At 38.8% G+C, this 19,800-nt stretch overlaps 1 protein-coding gene across 4 annotated transcripts in view; it reads left to right on the forward strand.

Moving 5' to 3' along the window:
• The window catches only part of COL19A1 (collagen type XIX alpha 1 chain), a 204,116-nt gene that overhangs the window by 131,867 nt on the left and 52,449 nt on the right, over positions 1–19,800 (forward strand). For all 4 annotated transcript variants that reach the window (XM_076333004.1, XM_076333006.1, XM_076333005.1 and 1 more), the window contains 2 exons: positions 7,671–7,724; positions 19,016–19,069. In XM_076333004.1, the coding sequence (XP_076189119.1) occupies positions 7,671–7,724; positions 19,016–19,069 (108 nt within the window). The remainder of the gene's footprint in view (positions 1–7,670; positions 7,725–19,015; positions 19,070–19,800) is intronic.

Below are 19,800 nucleotides of genomic sequence, written 5' to 3' on the forward strand. Positions count from 1 at the left end.
GGCAGCTTTGGGGAGACCTTATTGCAGCCTATCAGTACTTAAAGGGGGCTTATAACAAAGATGGCGGCAAACTTTTGAGCAGGGCCTGTTGCGACAGGACAAGGGGGAATGGCTTTAAACTAAAGGGGGGTAGATTGAGACTAGATCGAAGGAAGAAATTTTTTACGCTGAGGGTGGTGAAACACTGGCGCAGGTTGCCCAGAGAGGTGGTGGATGCCCCATCCCTGGAAACATTCAAGGTCAGGTTGGACGGGGCTCTGAGCAACCTGATCTAGTTGAAGATGTCCCTGCCCACGGCAGGGGGGTTGGACTAGATGACCTTTAGAGGTCCCTTCCAACCCAAACTATTCTATGATTCTGAAAACTGATACAAGTTGCCCAGAGAGGTTGTGGAGTCTCCATAGGTGGAGATATTCAAAAGTTGAGTAGACACAGTCCTGGACAATTGATCCTGCTTGAGGAGGGGGATTGTACTAGATCATCTCAAGAGGTCCCTTCCAACCCAGATGATTCTGTATCTTTTTATTTAAATAGCTCTAGCTTATTCTCAGCATAGCTGCCAACAACTTCATTTTTATGGATTAATAGGATTTTTGGAAATGTTTCATGTGTATTAAACAGACTGATTCTCCACTTTGGTGGTTTCCCTGGTTCCAGTGATGAATTCAGTTCAAACATTGACAAATCTTTCTACGATACCATAGCCGTATTCTTGACTCGCTATTCCTTGGGAAGCTGCAGGTGTCTTGAAGTAAATATTTTTGAAACTACTTCCTTATTTCCAATTGTTGTGTTTATAATTCCAAATACTTCACTGAAGAGGAGGTTATTTTAGAATTATCTTAGTAATAAACACCTCATAAAACTGAGAGTCCTTTGGGTTGTCCTATCTAGTGTTTCAGCATTGATTTCACTAAAATTATGTGTTTGGAGGGACCTTGTGAAATTGCAACACTTGCCTTATGTTAATAATCAATTTACTCTCCAAGATTACAAGTTTTTCTAATCAAGCACGAATAAAATTATTGTGACACAGTGGAAAATCTTCCTAAATAAATAAATGGGTGGGGAGCTGTTAGATTTTCTTAACATAATTATTTAGAGAGACATCAAAATTAATTTAAATTCAGGTTGCATTTATCTGGTTTATAGAACTTAAATATTTCTTTGACATAATTTGTTTTCTAGTTCAATGAATAAATGTTGTACTCAACCAATTGTAAAACAAGCTTTACAGAGCTATGATAATTACTGCATAGTAGGTCAGGCTCCTGGCACAGAGCAAACAATATTTTTCACAGCTACAGCTCTGGAGTTTTGGAATCTCTTTTAATCTTCTCAGTCCTTCTTGACTTTGATGTAAGTTGTTTTTAAGTATGCAAAGCTCCAGTCTGATTTTATCTTTAAGTTGGAGTGCTGTACATTCCTTCACTCGGGTATTTAACAATCTAAAAATGGTTAATGTAAAAGAGAGAGAGATAATTTTCAGTTTTTCTACCAGAATGTCTCTATCTTAAAAGCAGAGTAAATAACCAGTAACGTAGGATACAGCTTAAAAAAAAAATTGTATTTTTCCCACTTTGGCATTTAAAAATGAGATGAAAAAGGTTGTAATTTAGAATGTAGAAGACAGATTTGTCAATTAGAAAATAGTTCTATTATTTTTTAATTTCTGTGTTATTTTCCATTGAAAAAATTAAAATCTAACTTTTAATGGAATAGCAGAAATTATTTCACTTTTAAGATCTCATTTAGAATTTTCAGGGTCCCTTCCAAATACTCTATTATCAATATTTCTTTTCATGTCTCTTAGCAAAAGGTATAGCAACATGAGATAATAGGAAATTATTTCTCATAATTGAAAATTAAGGTGTTCATTATAAAAATATCTAAATGTAGTTGAAAAATACTTCTGCAAGTGATTTTGAATTTAAAATGCACTTTTGTGAATACACTTGAAAAATTGTGATGGATTTTGTGTAGGGATTTGTTGGCAGAATAGGTTGTGGCATTTCATTTCTTGGCACTGCTATGCCTGTTTAAGGACTTTTTTTGATGTTTGTTAAATAGATTTGAATAATATTATGTAGTCTGGCTAGGTGCTCCCTTTTACCATTTTATTAATACAAAAATGAAGAAAGTAGAGTTTATTGGAACTCATTCCTAAAATTAGAGATCCAAGGTTGAGTGCAGGAATGCTTCTGCATTAGCGAGGAACTCCCTAGTGACTTCCTTTCCAAAATAGGGGATTAGGGTCTGTGTGCTCTGTTCTTCTGTGAGCTGTGTTTCTGTGAAAGGCTTTAGTGGGATGTGAGGGGCAGACTTTCACTTGTTTTCTGCAAACGGCTTAACTTCTTGCCTTCTGGCCTTATTTCCCGTGAGTTTATTCAGGTTTAACATTTAATACAGACGTTAATTTGTAATACACTGGTTACCATAATACATCCTCAAGGCCAGGGTTAATAGGATTGAAGAAGGAATTGTACGTTCAAGTCCTAACGCTGTATTACTGAGGTTAAAAAGGTTTCATTGACTGCAACATAGATTTCCAATTTAGGAAAGAGAATATCCAAACTATAAGATTTCTAAGGATTAAAAAAAACTTGTGCAATTGTGACACTACCAAAGTTAATGACAAAACTCTTATTAACAGCAGTTCTGCAGTCAGGTGGTTAAATGTCAAAGCCCTCTTTAGATATTACCAAATTTTTGACTAAATGCATGATGGAAAATAATAACTATATTCAGGCTGTGCATTTGTTGTAGGTTTGTAATTTTCACTTTGTGAACTGTCTAATAGTTGATTTGGATCCTGGAGAACCTTCCCCTGTCCCACAACCGATCGGTAGATGCACACTGTTGTGTAACTGGGTTGGATGGGTGATCGCTCTGATTTTTGTGATTAATTCTAATCTTCTGTTTCCAATTAGCTCTTGAACTGGCTTTCTTACTGATACTGCCATGTGATGTCTGCCTTCATTCCCCTAAAACGGCAGTCTGGCAATTTTTTTCTGGTAACCCATGGAGCAGAGGACTGTCACCAGCTTTGGGCTGGGCTGGGTTTCCCCTGGGTTAGAGTTGGTTGGAGCTCTGCAAGCTCCAGGTGAACTGCCAGGAGCACAGGGTTGTGACTACAGACAGAGAGGGAAAACTGGGAAGTTTATATGGACTAGGCGTATCAGCTTAGAGGACTGAGACAAAGGAAAACCTCTTTTCTGTACTCTGAATTAGCGTGGGCACTGGGACTTGTCTGGCTGCTTGGTGGCAGCTTTGGGCATCTGGAGAAACAGGTTTTTAACTGCCCAGAGCTCCACTCGCATGGCTGCGTTTAAGTGCCCAAGGGGCTGACGGGGTGTCCATCGGTTGGGCACTCTGAGACGAGGGTCTTTACTTTCCACGTGCCTCCTGCTTCGGGTGTATCTGTCCCTTTGTCAGTCTGGTTTTGAGGATTAATCAAGAGAATCTTAGTTTAGCTTGGCAAAAGAGTTACATAAGCATCATTAATCTTGCATAATAACTACAGTAGTTAAGACTTTAAAGCCCAGCTTCCTACTTTCTCTAGAACTAGTTCCTGTTTTGAAATGTGATGATGTATTTCAGGAACTGCTAATTAGCAGCGTCCCTTGAAAATTCACACGGGCTTATTCTAAGAACTTTTCCCTTCGTACTCAAGTGTGGGTTCTTTAAATTATTATTTCCATAAATCATGTCAGCATTCCTACATAACTCTGCTCGATTTTATCCTAAAATAATCCGCAGCTTATTTTTAGACACTAGGATTAGCGATCTTACTCTTCCGTAGTTAGAGATATGCGAATAGATGGATGCAACATGGTACAGCAGGGGGTTACAATATAGACTTTGAATTCTTGCATTGTGTGTTGGACCTGCAGCCGTGCCCAGGGGCGGCAGTCAGAATCAGGGCACAAGCTTATGGAAAGATGCACAGAGCCTCTCTTCTGAACAGCTTTACATCTAATGTAAGGCAAAGCTCGTCAAGTCATTTTGATTAACAGAAGGGGCGAAGGAAGAGAGGAATAAAGAGTGCAGTTGACTGTGTACTTCATCTAGGCACTCAGCTGGGGTTTGCTGAAGCATGTAATTTCTCATTTATTTTTTTTTTTATATTTTATCTTTTTTGCCCCTAACCAAGCAGTCGTTATTTGAATGATTTGTGTGTGTTGTAGCTGAAGTTTGTCCTGTGGAAAAGAGGAAAGTAGCTGACTGTCCAAATTAGTTGAAGGCAGGCATTTCATGAGTCAAGGGCACAGGTTGCAATATCAGTAACATTTAGACAACTTCTTATCACATTGATTGCCGACAAAAATGTATGCAGCACAAAGGAAATAACCAGCAATTGTTTTGGTTTTCTTTTCTTTAGATAATATTCTAAGTAGCATTAGACAACTTGTTGATGCCACTTATCTTTTTTAAGTTAGTGTAGGTGGTATTGTATTTTTTATTTAGTTGAAGTATGTGATGCCTAGAATATTTATTTATATTTTGAGGGGTTTTATAACCCCAATATTTGCTCAGTGAACTCAACTGAATGAAGGTAATGGGCCTCCTGTGCCAGCTGCCTGCCCCACGCACAGCACTACGGCAGCGAGTGCAGCTCTCACAGGGCTGCCAAGACCTGCTTCTGAACAGGAGATGGGAACTGTGGCTCTCCGCTAAGCCCACTCAACGAACCAGAGAGGGCACCGAGATGTTTTTCACTTCTTCTTTCTTGCTAGAAGGAAGACTCAGAATCAAACCGTAAATATTTAGTCTCAGTCTGGCTCATGGTCTGCTCAAGGCAAGGCCATAATGAGCTTATCAAAAATACTCTTCTAATTGTTTTAATTATCCTAAACAAAAACATAAACTACTTTTCTCTACTTACACTCTACTATATATTTTAATTTTTTCCATACTGATGGTGGGAAGTCATAGAGAAGCAGGAGTGCTGGCAAGTAGGTGGAGCTGTGTGTATCCCTAACATTTAAATCTCTGTATCTGAAAGGCATTGCTGAAAGGTAGTGTTTACGTATTTCTGTGTTAAAATTAAATTATCAGAGAGTTTAGCAGGGTGCATGTAGGAAAAAAAAGGACTTTTGTTCCTCTAGAAAAAGCTGATGCTTCATACCAATCTGTGTGATTGTTCTACAGGGTTTTTGTACACATGGCACATAGTATAATGACTAATAATATAATGATTGGATAAAAGGTAGGGCAAGTGTTTCTTCTGTGTTTCACCGGGTAAGTGTTCTGGTAATTAATAAATGACAGTGAAAAATAACTAACCCCAATTTTTATTTTTTTTTATAACTGATTTTTCAGAAAGTTTGTCAAGTTTTGACTTTGCAGTATGTCATAAATCACATTTTAGCTCATCTTGTAAATAGAGATAAAATTGCCTTCCCAACATATTCCATGTTTTCCTGTGTAATTAACACCTCGTTCACAGCTGTGTCTGCTAGTCAAAGCCCTGCCTTCTTCCCCCTGACACTTCCTTGATACTTTGTTTAGACTGCTGAGATTTTAAGTGTCATCCTCAGGATACTTTAAATAAGTCCAAACAGGAAAAGGAAGGTGCTTCAAGAAGTCAACAGTATAGATCATTATAACTCAGAGGGACTATTTAAAAAGTATGAAGCAATTTATCTTTGTTTATTACTTACATCATTACCTCTCAATCTGGTTTTCATACTTGCTAAGGAAAGTTTACTGTTTTTCAAAAAAGTCAGGAAATATTAGTTTCCATCTGTATTACTGAAGTAGAGATCAGTCCAAAAGTCTGGATCTAGTTAACAGCAGCCCCCTTTTCTTGTGCATGTGTGCCTTTCCCAGTACCGTGCCCTCTGTCAGGCCAGGCAAGCTACTTGGTTGCCCAGTGAACTGCATCAATGAACCGATCAAAGTCAAAAACAACTCTACTTTTTTGTGGGCCATCCTTAGCCTGGATGAGTTCCCAGCTCTGGCTAGTCACAGGGCTGCGTGGACAGTGTTACCAACACAGCAGAGGACATGCTGGGGGAGGGTTGTAAGGGGCAGTATAGCCTTGAGCCCAATATAGGCACCTAGTACCATATTTTGGTTCTGAAAATTTACTCTGAGCTGCCCCAGTTACAGCCCGGCATGTGCGAGTACTGGCGGGATTAAACAGCTCAGCACATAACATATGTCTCAGCTAGTTAAGACCCAGGAATTTGGCACTCCAAATATGCTGAGGTGGGGTTTTTTTTCATGTTGCCCTTAAAACACACTGACTGACCGAGGACCTTCATAAAACTGTGGTGGCAGGGTGCATGTCGTGTGGCACAGCCCGGTGGATGAAACACATCCCCACAACCCTTGTTCGGTTCTTTCTTCAACTTGAAGGGCTCCGAATCCCTACCTCCTGCTTCTCAGGAGAGTCTCTGGCATCTAGGCAAGAGGTTACCCTGGTGAGCTGCACGGTGTGAGGAAGAGGGATTTTCCATCCTTACTGTCATCATCTTGTTTCCCCTCAGCATAGATCAAGATTAATGAGAGGTAGAGCGTGAGAGTCGTTCCCTACAGATCAGGGCTCTCACCTGTAAAGAGCAAAGCTGAGATTTCAGTCGCCGTTCCTTAGATTACTTCTGCAGTTTCTGTGAGATCATCATTTAATAAAACACAGAAGCAGGCTTAGAATTAGGGATCATAGCTTACAGAAATACCCCTATGTGTTAATTGTGAGCTGTCAGCAAGCATTTTCATTTTTTAAGTTCTTAAGCCAAGGCTTCACCAGGACGTCCCCCTAATGCTTTTTGTTAATTTACGTTTGCCATATGCAAGGGAAAAGTTTAGTCTTTATGGATATAATACTTTTTTTTTTACCATCACACCTAGGTATTGGTTGTTCTCAGCTGTTGTTTCTAAAAAATGTGCATAAGATTTCAGCTTGGCAATAAAGTTGTAAATGACTGTAAATTACTTCCATTTTTATGTTGATCTTCCTAAAAAAAGCATGTGTGAAAACAGCAGTTGTTCAATCGAGTTCTGTAGTAAAAAATTGTAATAATTACATGTGCATTTTTTTTGGACTACGAGTGGAAAGTCTTGCGTTAACTTAAGTAGACTTTTATGGACCTTAAGTTTTAATGCAAATGATGTTGCATTTGCAATATATACACAGACAGTAGTAATTGCATAAGGAAGGTGAATTGGTTTTGCAAAGAAATTTCTGACTTTTCTGCTTGTTCTCACATCCTGGAGAAGAAGGGTATGGGTGTTTGTTAATTGGGTTATATTGCACATACGTACTTACTGTGCAAGTCAGGGTGACCACTGCAGCACAGTTTAACATCCCAAGCTCTGGTATATTCAGATAAAATACAATTTTTTATTGTATTTTACACCTCATCAAGATGCTCTGTTTATAGCCCTATCAATGTGCACTCACATTTGAGACATAGCTTTAAAACGTGAAAGTAAATGTTACAGTGATGCAAATATACTGTTTGTCATAATTATTAAAAACAATCCTAAAATTACTAGAATTGGATAGCATTGCCATGACTGATACAGAGTATTCTTTTGGATAGTTTTTGAACTTTTTGATAATAAGCAAGGCAATAAATCTTTCTTTTAAAGAAAATTCTTACTCCAAATCAGTCACTAGCTGTAACATTTATAAACGTCTGTTGTTCTTTTTTTGTTTCCAGGGAAGACGAGGCAAACCAGGCCTCCCAGGAAAACCGGGGCCACCAGGACCTCCTGTGAGTAACTAACGAGGGGAATGGGAAATTTTCATTCTATCCTGGAACAGTGAACTTAGCATTTTTATAGCAGGTTATTACCTGATCATAATTATGGTTGAAAACAATTGATGCATGTTTACTCTGCTGCATCAAACAGCTACTATCCCCAGTCTTTTGATACAGCAAAGGTAAAAGGACTGGGTCCAAAAATACAAGAGACTACACAGGAGGGAAAGAACAAGATGCAAACTTCATCGAAGGAAGCAAAAATTGTCAGGCATTTCAAAGAAAGACTGGCCATGTATGCTAAATGTGAATACTGTGCATTCATTCACTTTGCAAAATGTATGATGCTCTGTAGAAGATGGGATAATTTCTGTCTCAGAGGGGTAATTTGAAAGATGAAGGACTGTGTGAAGCATGTGCCAACTGTCTGAATGGTGGGGAGGATTATACCCAGCACTGGAATGAGCACTCAGCTGTGGTTCAAATGAGTTTACTGAAGAATTAAAAAGATTAAGAAATACATGACTCTATGGAAGGATTTGTAATATGAAGCACTAAAGGGTTTAGCTCAGATCTAAGAGGTTTGGGATTTTTTTTTTTTTTTAAGAGAGACATGATTTCAAATTTGAAGTCAGGCATGGATCTATTTTATCCTAGAATGAATGCAGCCTTCTTTTGGTAGAGAAAGACTTGATCATATTTGTAACATTCCCTATATATTGTATTGTAAAAATGCTGTTGTGCACAAATACAAAACAGTTATTTGTTTGTAGATTAAGTAAACTGCTGCTTTACGTTTTTAGGATCAAACAAGGATTTCATAATTCCTTTTTCTGTTTACCTGGAATAGGTGAACGCCAGTAGTTTATGTGTCAGAACATTTGATTCATCTACTGCAACCTCACTGCAAGGGAAAACTAGTCTTATTTGTATGTAAGAGAATAATGGACTGCTGCGTGAAATACAATGAATAAAATGAAACAGACGTAATTTAAACTCATCTAAAAATGAAACTGCATAAATTTTATATTTTTTCCCCCCTTCTCCTTGCAAAATGTGTTCAGAAAGAGGAGTTGATGATGGAGTTCATTTATCCTGCATAAAACTAAATAGTTAAAAATCCCTCCCTCTCCCTCTTCTCCCCTCCATATAGTCATATTGAAGCCTTGTTTATTTGAGTCTTTTGTACAGCTTGGGCTTCCTAATGCTGAAATGGTACTGCAGACTGCGGGAGTTAAAACAGAGGAAAGGAGTGATGCAGAATCTTTCTTAATACAAATGCCAAAAAATGACCTTTAAAAGGAAAAAAAAAACAAAAAGCAAAAAACCCCCAAACCATAGCAGACGTCAATGTTAGGCCTAATCTGCTTAGCTTTTTGTGAACCAGTGAAAAGCTATTTCTCCATTACAGATTTCTGCCACCATAGATTTGCTGGCAGGTCAGACTTGTCAAGGTGTATGATCCTTGACAGACATAGCAGAAATCTTGAGTGGAAGCTAAATGGCACTTTTATTACTGAGACCTATTTCAGATTTTCTTACAGCAAATGGGAAGCTCAACTTTGTCAGCACAGCAGCATCCCTACGAGGAGCTCTGTATGGATACTGTAGCCAAGCACTACATATCAGAAAAGCATTCCTCAAGCAACCATAGCCTAAATATTGGTTAAAGGTATTTGTTTCTGGTATAACTATGTTGATGCAGTCCTTTCTTTGGATACAGCTACACCAGCATCTTGTGTTCCTCTTCCAAGATTGAGAATACAATGCATAGAAAAAGTATACTTTAAAAGCAGTAATGCCCATTAATGCACATTGGCAGTATCCTCATATTTAAAGTGCTACCGCTTGTACATACTGAAAAGACTTTAACATGATCCATTGTTCCTGCTCTCTTTTTCAAGGCTCAAACCATATTAAATTTTTGCTACATTGTTACCCCTTCTCTTCTAATAGTAAGTAGTGGCACATGGATATATTATTGGCCTTTACCTTGGCCTTCCTGAAGTGCAACAGAACTATCGCACCTGCAGGGTGGTTGCTATCTAAGTTTGGCATATACAGGGTACAAAAGGCTTAGCAGATTTGCGGAACATGTAAAAATTAGACTCTCCAGAAAAAGTAAGTTTGGTGTTTGTTTGATGTTTCAGAAGAATATGATACTTGTGTTTGAGAAAAAGCAGATTCAGTCATTAATTGTTAGGGTAGCTAGAGTACACACTGCGTGTTTGAAATTAATAAAGTTACCTAATTTATTTATCAGTTTATGCCATGACTTTAAGTACTTAATTTAGACATTAGGAGAACAGCCAGGTGTTCAGTAATGACAAAAAAACCTGTGAGAAGGACAGTTCTGCCTCCTTGAGGAAGAAGTTGGTGAACAGGATACAATACTCGGGGGATTTGGTATAAAGGACAGTCCTAAAAAAAGTGTGTGCAGGGAGGGATTATGACACCACATTCTGAACAGTCAAACGGGCTTTAGATTGGACACTACTAAGTGGTGTGAGTTTTGATTAATTAAAGTAATAATTTTTTACCTGCTTGTCACATGGCAGCATTTAAGATTTTCTTGATATTCTTATCTGCCTCTAATCTGACTTTTCTAACCCTCTCTCAATACCTCATCTTTTTTTTTCCTAACCTAATTTCTGGGGATTTTTTTTCAGTAAAATTGATGTTTGTAGTGACTTTCTAGTCCCTTAACATCATCTGCATATCTTTGGTTAAAAACCTGTATCAGTGTCAGAAATGTAGATTGATTGGCAATTGGTGGTGAAACTACTCAGTTAAAGTGGGACTTTCTATGCAACTTATAGAATAGAATCATAGAATCATTAAGGTTGGAAAAGACCTCTAAGATCATCAAGTCCAACCGTTAACCCAACACCACCATGCCCACTAAACCATGTCCCTAAGACCCTCATCTACTCGTCTTTTAAATACCTCCAGGGATGGGGACTCAACCACTTCCCTGGGCAGCCTCTTCCAATGTTTAACCACTCTTTCAGTAAAGACATTTTTCCTTACATCCAATCTAAACCTCCCCTGGCGCAACTTGAGGCCGTTTCTTCTCGTCCTATCGCTAGTTACTTGGGAGAAGAGACCGACACCCACCTCGCTACAACCTCCTTTCAGGTAGTTGTAGAGAGCGATGAGGTCTCCCCTCAGCCTCCTTTTCTCCAGGCTCAACAACCCAGTTCCCTCAGCCGCTCCTCATAAGACTTGTTCTCCAGACCCCTCACCAGCTTCGTTGCCCTTCTCTGGACACGCTCCAGCACCTCAACATCCTTCTTGTAGTGAGGGGCCCAAAACTGAACACAATATTCGAGGTGCGGCCTCACCAGTGCCGAGTACAGGGGCACGATCACTTCCCTACTCCTGCTGGCCACACTATTTCTGATACAGGCCAGGATGCCATTGGCCTTCTTGGCCGCCTGGGCACACTGCCGGCTCATGTTCAGCCGGCTGTCGACCAGCACCCCCAGGTCCTTCTCTGCTGGGCAGCTTTCCAGCCACTCTTCCCCAAGCCTGTAGCGCTGCATGGGGTTATTGTGGCCAAAGTGCAGGACCCGGCACTTGGCCTTGTTGAATTTCATGCAGTTGGCCTCAGCCCATCGATCCAGCCTGTCCAGGTCCCTCTGCAGAGCCAGAGAACTTCTTCCAGGTATCCTTTCTTTTGTGTCATTTTTTCCCTTTGGAGCAAATCCTGTGCCCGCAAAAGGCAAGGAGTCAATGAGGATTTTTACTGATGGGTTATAAAAAATATTTCTGTAAGCCTACCCAGATGACGATCCTCCTTTGAGTATTTTTTAAGGTTTATTAAATATTATCGACTTTTAAAGTGTTCTGTTATTCCCTTCTGGTTCAGAATTCATGGTTTGCATCCTTGCTGTCTGATGTTGTTTTTGAGTACTGTTCTGTTATTTCAGTGCTGGAGAGCTGAGATGCGTGCTCACACGTGTCTCACTCCAGTGAGTAACAGTTTATGGTGAAAACAAGGAATCCAAACGGGTTAAGTAGAACAGCAGCTCCCTCTAGTGCTTTTTGATTCCCTCCCCCCTTTTAAAGAGTCTAGAGAGCAGTTTAAAGCTTCTGTTAAATACACTATTCATTTCACTCTCAGAAGCATTCTGAAAACTATGATTGTGAAATCAAAATCTCTGTACCCTTCAAATGTATTTCATACATTTTCTTGCTTGCATTTTCTTCTGAAGTCTTCTGAAAGAGATGCTGTCTCTTTCACATGCTGTTATCCTGCTCTTCATGGCTCTTCACTGAAATTGAAATGCTGATTTTATGAAACAAAAAGAAATACTATCATAGTAGGATGCTGTGACGTTGTAAGTACAGCATTTTGATCTGACTGCAGAACTGAACTGATAGCTTTGTTCTGCCATAGCTGCTAACAAAAATATCTAGAGGACTTAGCAATGCAGAAGGGGTTACCAGCAGATCATAGCTTATTTTGCATAGGTATAATGCATTGGCTTTCTAGTTCCTGCACCATTTTTTCTCAGTACATAAAAGCAAATGTATGGAAGGTGGCTGAACTTAGTATTTATATGCTGTTGGCCTAAGGATGTACAGGCCCAGTTCTGCAGTCTTCACTTAGGCAAAATGCTTTTCTGGTCTTGGGTTGTAGAATTACTACCTGCCTGTTTTTGTGTAGAGTTCTGTTAAGAGGAGATCATTTATTTTTCTGTTTGTCCTGCTTAGAAAATAGCTGCATGATGTCTGGCACTGTTTTACATATTGTGGTCATTTGTGGGAGGTGTTGGGGGGTTTTTTTGTTGTTTTCTTTTATTTTTACTTTTACATGAATCAGCAGCCAGGTATTTCTATTTACATAGGTAGGCTAGAGGACAGAAAAAGTTTTACTGGTTTCTTCATTAAGGGTTAACTTTATCTTTTCTGTCCCAATTTTCTTCGTCTCTGCTGGAACTGTTATGACTGGAGGAATTCCACTTCTCAGTAGTTCCCATTTTAGTGGGACATCACATTGTTTTTAAAATAAAAAGAGTGCTAAGCTGGAGTTGTGCTAGACTTCCACCGGTATAACAGCATTCTTTGGGGTGAGTCCGAGTATGACTTCTGCCCAGTGTTGCTGTTTGGCAGAAGGGAATTGCTATCAGCACTGGTTTTTAAAGGTAGGAAACATGAGGACTACCTGATTTGGCCAAGTGCCATCTTCTCCAAGAAGCTGTCTGTGGCAGAGAAAGGAAAAAAACTTTGAGTCTCCTAAATCACAGGTTAGTGAACTGCAATCACAATTATTCATCCTCTTAAACCTGCTGTTTTCTACCAACATGTCCAAAGTTATTGTTTGCAACCAGAATAGATTTATTTCACAATTGCTATAGCCCTTGAAGCTCATCATTCAGTTCCTCATTTACCTTTGCAAGGGGCTGAACTTCATATCTTTTATCTTCACAGCTATTCTTGCTTGGAAGATTAGCTTTGTGTTACTCTTGAAAGTCTTAAATTAAAATAGGGGTTCATTTTTGTTTGTGTTGCATGTGAGGCAGTGGAGAAGTTCACAGACTACTTGAATTTCTTCATTTAACTCCATACACTTTTGGTCTTTTGTTATTCAGTATGAATGTCAGTGCCACCAAACTAGTTATCTTAAGTAGCCAGCAGTTTGCCTTGGAAATCTCATTTCCTCTCCCGCAAGAAACACTGTCATTCCTCTACCAATATTTTGAAAGTGAATGAATGTTGTCAGTTAATTACAATAAACAGAAAATTAAAGCAATGATAAATGAAAATTGGCAGTATCATTTCTGGTATTCCTGGACTTTCAGCTGCTTTTTAGAAGAACATTGGAAATGCTTACGTGGTAGGATGGGAATGGCTGGCAAGGGCTGGTCATATTGCTTGTTTCAAGTTTTTTCAGTCCATATCAAAATGTAATTTATTTAATGTATTCTATTGTGGCAGATGTCATGCCTTCATCATTCTTTCCATTTGCTCTTTGGAATAGTTATACAACATTGCACATCTGCACTGATGAGCTTCCTGATTTTTTATGTTATAGTAATAAGAAAAACAGTATTTTATCTTAATGGGCAGGCACAGATCTGAAATAGATGGATAAAGTGATTACACTGAGTCACTTGCACTGCTGTGTTCTCTGAAATGGCCTGTTCTTGAGATGCAACTAATGCGATTTACTTGTTACACATTTTACTGCATGGGCTGTGAGACTGGGTGGATTTTTTCAGCAGTCTCATCTTTACAGAAATGCAGTTGAACTATAAAAGCTAAGGGAGAAAAATATATTATAAACCCCAGTAGTTTCACAGTTTGGAGCTATTTCCTTTCAAGCACCTGTATTTCTATTCCTGCCTTGTCTATAGAAATAACATCCGAAATCTGTTTGTAATTTTGGAAAACAATCAGGACACATTTTCAGTTCTTTTTTTATTCATACAACTGTACTCTCTGTGTGCTTCAGTTCTCTCAATTACAAAACTTGATATTAAAAAAGAAAAAGGAAACCCTGCTCAAGTGAGCCTTTCACTGGTCTTTGGAAAGCAGCAAGTCTGAAAAACATCCAAAGTGGCAGATGTGCAAAATTCTCATTCAAAAGCTAGAAATTGCCTGTACAATAATTTTTCAACTCTGGTTGATTTCATTGCTTCTCCACTTGCAAACCAATACTACTAGTTCTTTTTTTGTCTGTAGAGACTTCAGAGTGCATTATGCAGCTATATTAGTGGAGAGAAACAGTGTGGAAGGGAAGAAAGAGACTAGAGTTTAGGAAGACACTGTTGAATAAAAGTATTTTCTGTTGTTGTATACTCATTTTATTAGTTTTATTTTAGAAAGAATGATGGAAATACATAATTATTAATTTTATGTCAATTTTTGAAAATGGAAAGACTAAAACAGAGAGATGGTTCACCTCTGGTAGCACAAGGCTGTGGCATAGTCAAGAATGCAACCCACATGCCATAAGTTCCCCTTGACTGCCTTAGCCACAAGACAGTTCTGGGTCTTTTTGAGGTTATGTCTGTTTTTCAAAACCGTGACATGTACAAAGGCTTTCTATTTTGTCAAAAATTATTTATTTGATATAGAAATAATATCTAAGAGGTCAGGATTGGTGGCAGATACAGCATCAATCCTTCCTGGGTTGTGTGATTGCAGCAGTTTTATTTGTGGAAAAACAGTAAAACAAACAACATGGTGGCAAATGAGAAGGGAGGATAAATTGTTAGTTTTGACTGCTTGCAGGATTACAGAATACTGCAAGGACTCTGGATTCAAGGATTTGACACTGCAGGATTACAGTGTTGAAGCTGAGACATCTAATAAGTAGGCAGTGTCATCACGGTTCAGTCCCAGTTCTGGATTGCCATCTTTAATATGGATATCAAAGCAAAAATTCTTCCATTAACTTTAGAAATCAGATTTGAGTGAGCATCTGTCATGGTTTAACCCCAGCCGGCAACTAAGCCCCACAGAGCTGCTCGCTCACTCCCCCCCAGTGGGATGGGGGAGAGAATTGGAAGAGTAAAAGTGAGAAAACTCGTGGGTTGAGATGAAGACAGTTTAATAGGAAAGCAAAAGCTGTGCGCGCAAGCAAAGCAAAACAAGGAATTCGTTCACTACTTCCCATCGGCAGGCAGGTGTTCAGCCATCTCCAGGAAAGCAGGGCTCCATCACGCGTAACGGTTACTTGGGAAGACAAACACCATCACTCCAAACGTCCCCCGCTTCCTTCTTCTTCCCCCAGCTTTATATGCTGAGCATGATGTCACATGGTATGGAACATCCCTTTGGTCAGTTGGGGTCAGCTGTCCCAGCCGTGTCCCCTCCCAACTTCTTGTGCACCCCCAGCCTACTCGCTGGTGGGGTGGGGTGAGAAGCAGAAAAGGCCTTGACTCTGTGTGAGCACTGCTCAGCAATAACGAAAACTTCTCTGTTTCCAGCACAAATGCAAGACATAGCCCCGTACTAGCTACTATGAAGAAAATTAACTCTACCCCAGCCAAAACCAGCAGAGCATCTCAGTCAAAACATCATGACTATATTTATCTTATTTTTCAATGTAAATTTGAATTGACAATTCACTTCCAAAATAAAATGAATGGAAAATTTTATGGCCTTGTATCTCTTCCGATGTTGGGGAACAAAGAGGAAGTGAGGCACCTGTGATGTTTCATGAGGCTTCCAAATCTTCGTGATGTCCCCTAATATTTAAGTACCACTGTCTTTCTGTAACAATGTAATCACAGTAAAATACATAGGATCATATTTCATAATTTAGTGATGATGTCTCAGAACACGCCTGTCTCGTTCTGGTATGCTGCAGTAATGTTCTGCCAGGTCTTACTGACTTATCCATCAGTTTTAATAACTTCTGCCTATTTGACTTTAATTTGGCTTTACCATCTTCATAGCTTTTTATACCTTCAGAGTCCATGGAAACTTTGTGATTGTCTCTCTTTTATTAGTTAGTTTCCATCAGATTGAATTTTTTTCCCCAAAGAAGTAGCAGTCTGTTTGGTTAATCAAAATTATGGTTCTGTTTCTCACCTTTTTGAAGTTCAGTACCTCAAGGGAAGTACCTTTACAGGTAAGGAGAGCCATCAGGGTTTCGCAGAATGATCTTCTACATGTGGGAAAACTGTGTGTTTGCCATTCTGTGCACTCTTAGAGAGCAGATGCATCTTGCCAGAGAAGGCTTTTCTGTCAGAATGCAAATCATGACCTACCTCATTTAAATGCTTTGTCAGAACACTTCAAAATATGATTACATAGGAGCCAAATGATACCACCCTCAGGATGTGCATCCTCAAAGTAGCTATGTCATTTTATCACATAATCAATATCACCAAACTGGTGTCTTACTTTTTATGCAAGTACTTTACATTGTGGTAATTCTCAAGCTTTTAGTAATCGTTCATCGGCGTAGCCTGCTACTGGGACTTAGGAACCAGCCTTGTGACTCGTTACTCCCAGTTAGAGATGCAGGAATTGTACACATTGAAAAAAGTGAACTTCCTGAAGAGTGAGCCTCCTGGAGGAGAACAAGTTACAAGTCTCTTGTTTTGAAATTGTCTACGGTCTCTCCTGCCCCCCTCCAAAGGTGCTAACAAATTATGCAGAATAGTTGCATTAGTGAAAGAAAGCCTTCTTCAGTCTTCATGAGTCATTTCTGTGAGGCTCCATCTTCTTACCATATTCTGATGCCTCCTACGCAGTGATTTTCCTTCTTATTACTAATTGTCCACCCAAAAATACATTTAAACTACTTGTGACAATTATAACATCTGTGAAGACCTAATATTCTTTGCGTGAAGCTGGTTATTCTTAAACCAACACTAATCTATCCTACCAAGAGAATGATGCTTTTCTGAAAACAGAAATGCTTTTCAGTTTTAGCTTTGTGACAGTATCGTGTGTCCTTCCAGCCATAGTCAGAGTTCCCTTACTCGTAAGAGCTATTATTTTCTAAAAGTTGAACTACACTACTTCCATAAATCCATTTACTATGTCCTAGTGACCCTTACAACTGTTACTGTGATGCAAAAGTATCAAATAACAAGGATTGTCTGTCATATTCAGTTCACAAGCAGCATCTTCTATACAGATATGAAATTATCCGCTATGAGGAATGCCACCTGTGACAAAATCATTGCTCTTCCTGTCATCATCTTTCTCCCTGTATTGCCTGGTGGTTTTTACAGCAGCAGCTCTGAAGTAGTAAACAGTTGAGGTCCTCCTTAGAAAAGTATAGTGACTGGTTATTTAGCTTATATTGACCCAGAATACATAGCATTTCAGTATTTTCCTTGGATCTCTAGCTTAAATCAGTGGATAGAAGGTTTTTCAGTTTTTCTAGGAATACTTTGGAGTCTTGCTGCTGCACTGCTACAGCAGTTCTTGTTACGAAAGTCTTAGCCAGTTGAAAAGAATGGTATTTTCATCTTGACCAATTTGTATCTTGGGTGAGAAATGATTTTGATCCCTGACTGCCTGTAATAGTTTTGTAGATGCTTTAGCATGAAAATGGGAGAAATTTTCAATAGATTCTTATTCTGAAAGTGTAGAAAGCTGTTTTCTTTTTACAATGCATAACAGCAGAATATTTGTGTTGTGTGATGTATGTATAAAAACAGTGCACATACATAAAACAATTAACAAAGACCTTATACAAAATTAAAATGTGTGATAAAAATTCTGACTAATCTCTGACATAGCATCTCTGACTGATAAACAGCCTCCATTTTTTTTTGAGGAACAACCCTTTTCAAAACTGAAAAGAATTCAGTTTCCTAAAGCAGTCTTTAGGGTGCATGTATGCCAGCTACATTTTCCCCACTAACACAAAAGCTGCAGAGGGTAAATTGTCTGTAATTATAAAAAGCCCCAGAGGAGGGGAGTTGTCTTTGTGCCCTGTCTCTGTTAAATGCAGGTCATTCAGACCAGGTGACTTAACTGAGTATATTGTAATCTTACTAATGTAGTCAAATGTTTCTTATAGCCATCACGAGTGGCTGTAGTTCATATAGCATGATGTGAAAATTTCAACTTTGTATCTTAGTATCTTTGGAGAGATACTATGCTAATTTGAAAATTTAATTGAGTTTTAATTCATAAGGTCTTGACTGAACTTTTTGTGATCTGCCCTGATTTACAACACTTTAAAATCTCATTGAGGGCCTGGTTTATGGCAGATTATGTCTAAAAATGTTTTATTTTTCCCAAGCACATGTTTTTTAATCTCTCCATCCTAAGCCTGCATTTGCGTAGGAAGTTCCTTTTCCGTTGTTGAAATTCTTGATGAAAGGTGTGTGTGTGTAAGTATAAACTTGCAATGCTAATAAAACCAGGAAGTTAGTCTTTTGGAGAATTCTGGCATTCCTCAATTTCACTTTCTGTACTCTAAGTTAAAAATCTAGCTGTTTACTCACACTAGGAGCTGCTTCTACATCAAAACTTGTGCTTTGAGTTAGTGGAAAGAGTTTTTAAATGCTGCAAACAAAGATGCTGCTCATACCAGAAGGGAGTCATATTAAAATTGATATGGATGTCACCTCTGCCTTCTCTGACAGACCGATTCACTCCAAAAGAAGTTGCCAGTTTTCAAAACTCAGGGATTTAGAAACTGACTCTGCTTCTCCTCTGTGCCTGAAAAAAAGATATAATGAACTTACAGAAAATAATTTACTGTATAATCAAATAAAAATCTAAACACTTTTACATGACCACTGCTCTTTGAATACAGGTATGTAAACATAACATTACTGAAATTAAAATGACCTTCTGATGCATGTTTTTCCATACAGGGTCCTTCTGGACTAAAAGGAATTCTGGATTCATTGAACAAGCATTATAATGAGGTATGGAGATTTGATATAGTGTCTGTGTGTGTGTTTATGACTAAGAAGTAGCTAAGGTAGAAATGACCACAGTTTTGATCCCTGTGAACCACATTCCAAATTAATCCAAAAGGTAGATCCTTCCCTGTCCCCTTTCCGCATCCCTGTATAGTCTCAGTCCATGCTCCAGTCATACCTACTGTGTCATCTATCCTGCTGCCATGTGTCTTACCTCCCATCCATCTTCTACTCACATATTTTTGCCTGGTATATCTCAAAAAGGAGGTGGGTGGACCACCTAGCTGTTAGCGTAAAGCACCAGCTCCTCATTTCTAAACCTAATTGCTCTAAACCGTACATGACATTTTTTCTTTCTTGACCTACTCTGTCATGATCCTGAGAGTAGAATAGAAGGACAAGGAAGCATGCTTTTAAAAGATCTGCTAGCAATCCATGAGAATTATCCTTATGTTTGTATTACAGACTAATAAAAATACTGTCTTAATTATAGAATCTCCTGCAGCTACAAGCACTTCATAGAAAAAAAGTTAAAATTGCGTAGGACAGTGTTCTATGTGACAGAGCTTTTAAATTCTTACCACAGATTTTTTGAATCATTTAAGTGGTGGTAGTGTCTGCCATTGTAAGGCATCGTAATTCAAAGATCCGCCAGTTTTCTTAACTGATGCCAAAGTGAGTACATAACTTATCTGATTAGAAAATTGTATTTCATTGCAAGACTGATGAAGCAG

Source organism: Aptenodytes patagonicus, chromosome 3 (assembly GCF_965638725.1).
Source record: "Aptenodytes patagonicus chromosome 3, bAptPat1.pri.cur, whole genome shotgun sequence".
NCBI lineage: Eukaryota > Metazoa > Chordata > Aves > Sphenisciformes > Spheniscidae > Aptenodytes > Aptenodytes patagonicus.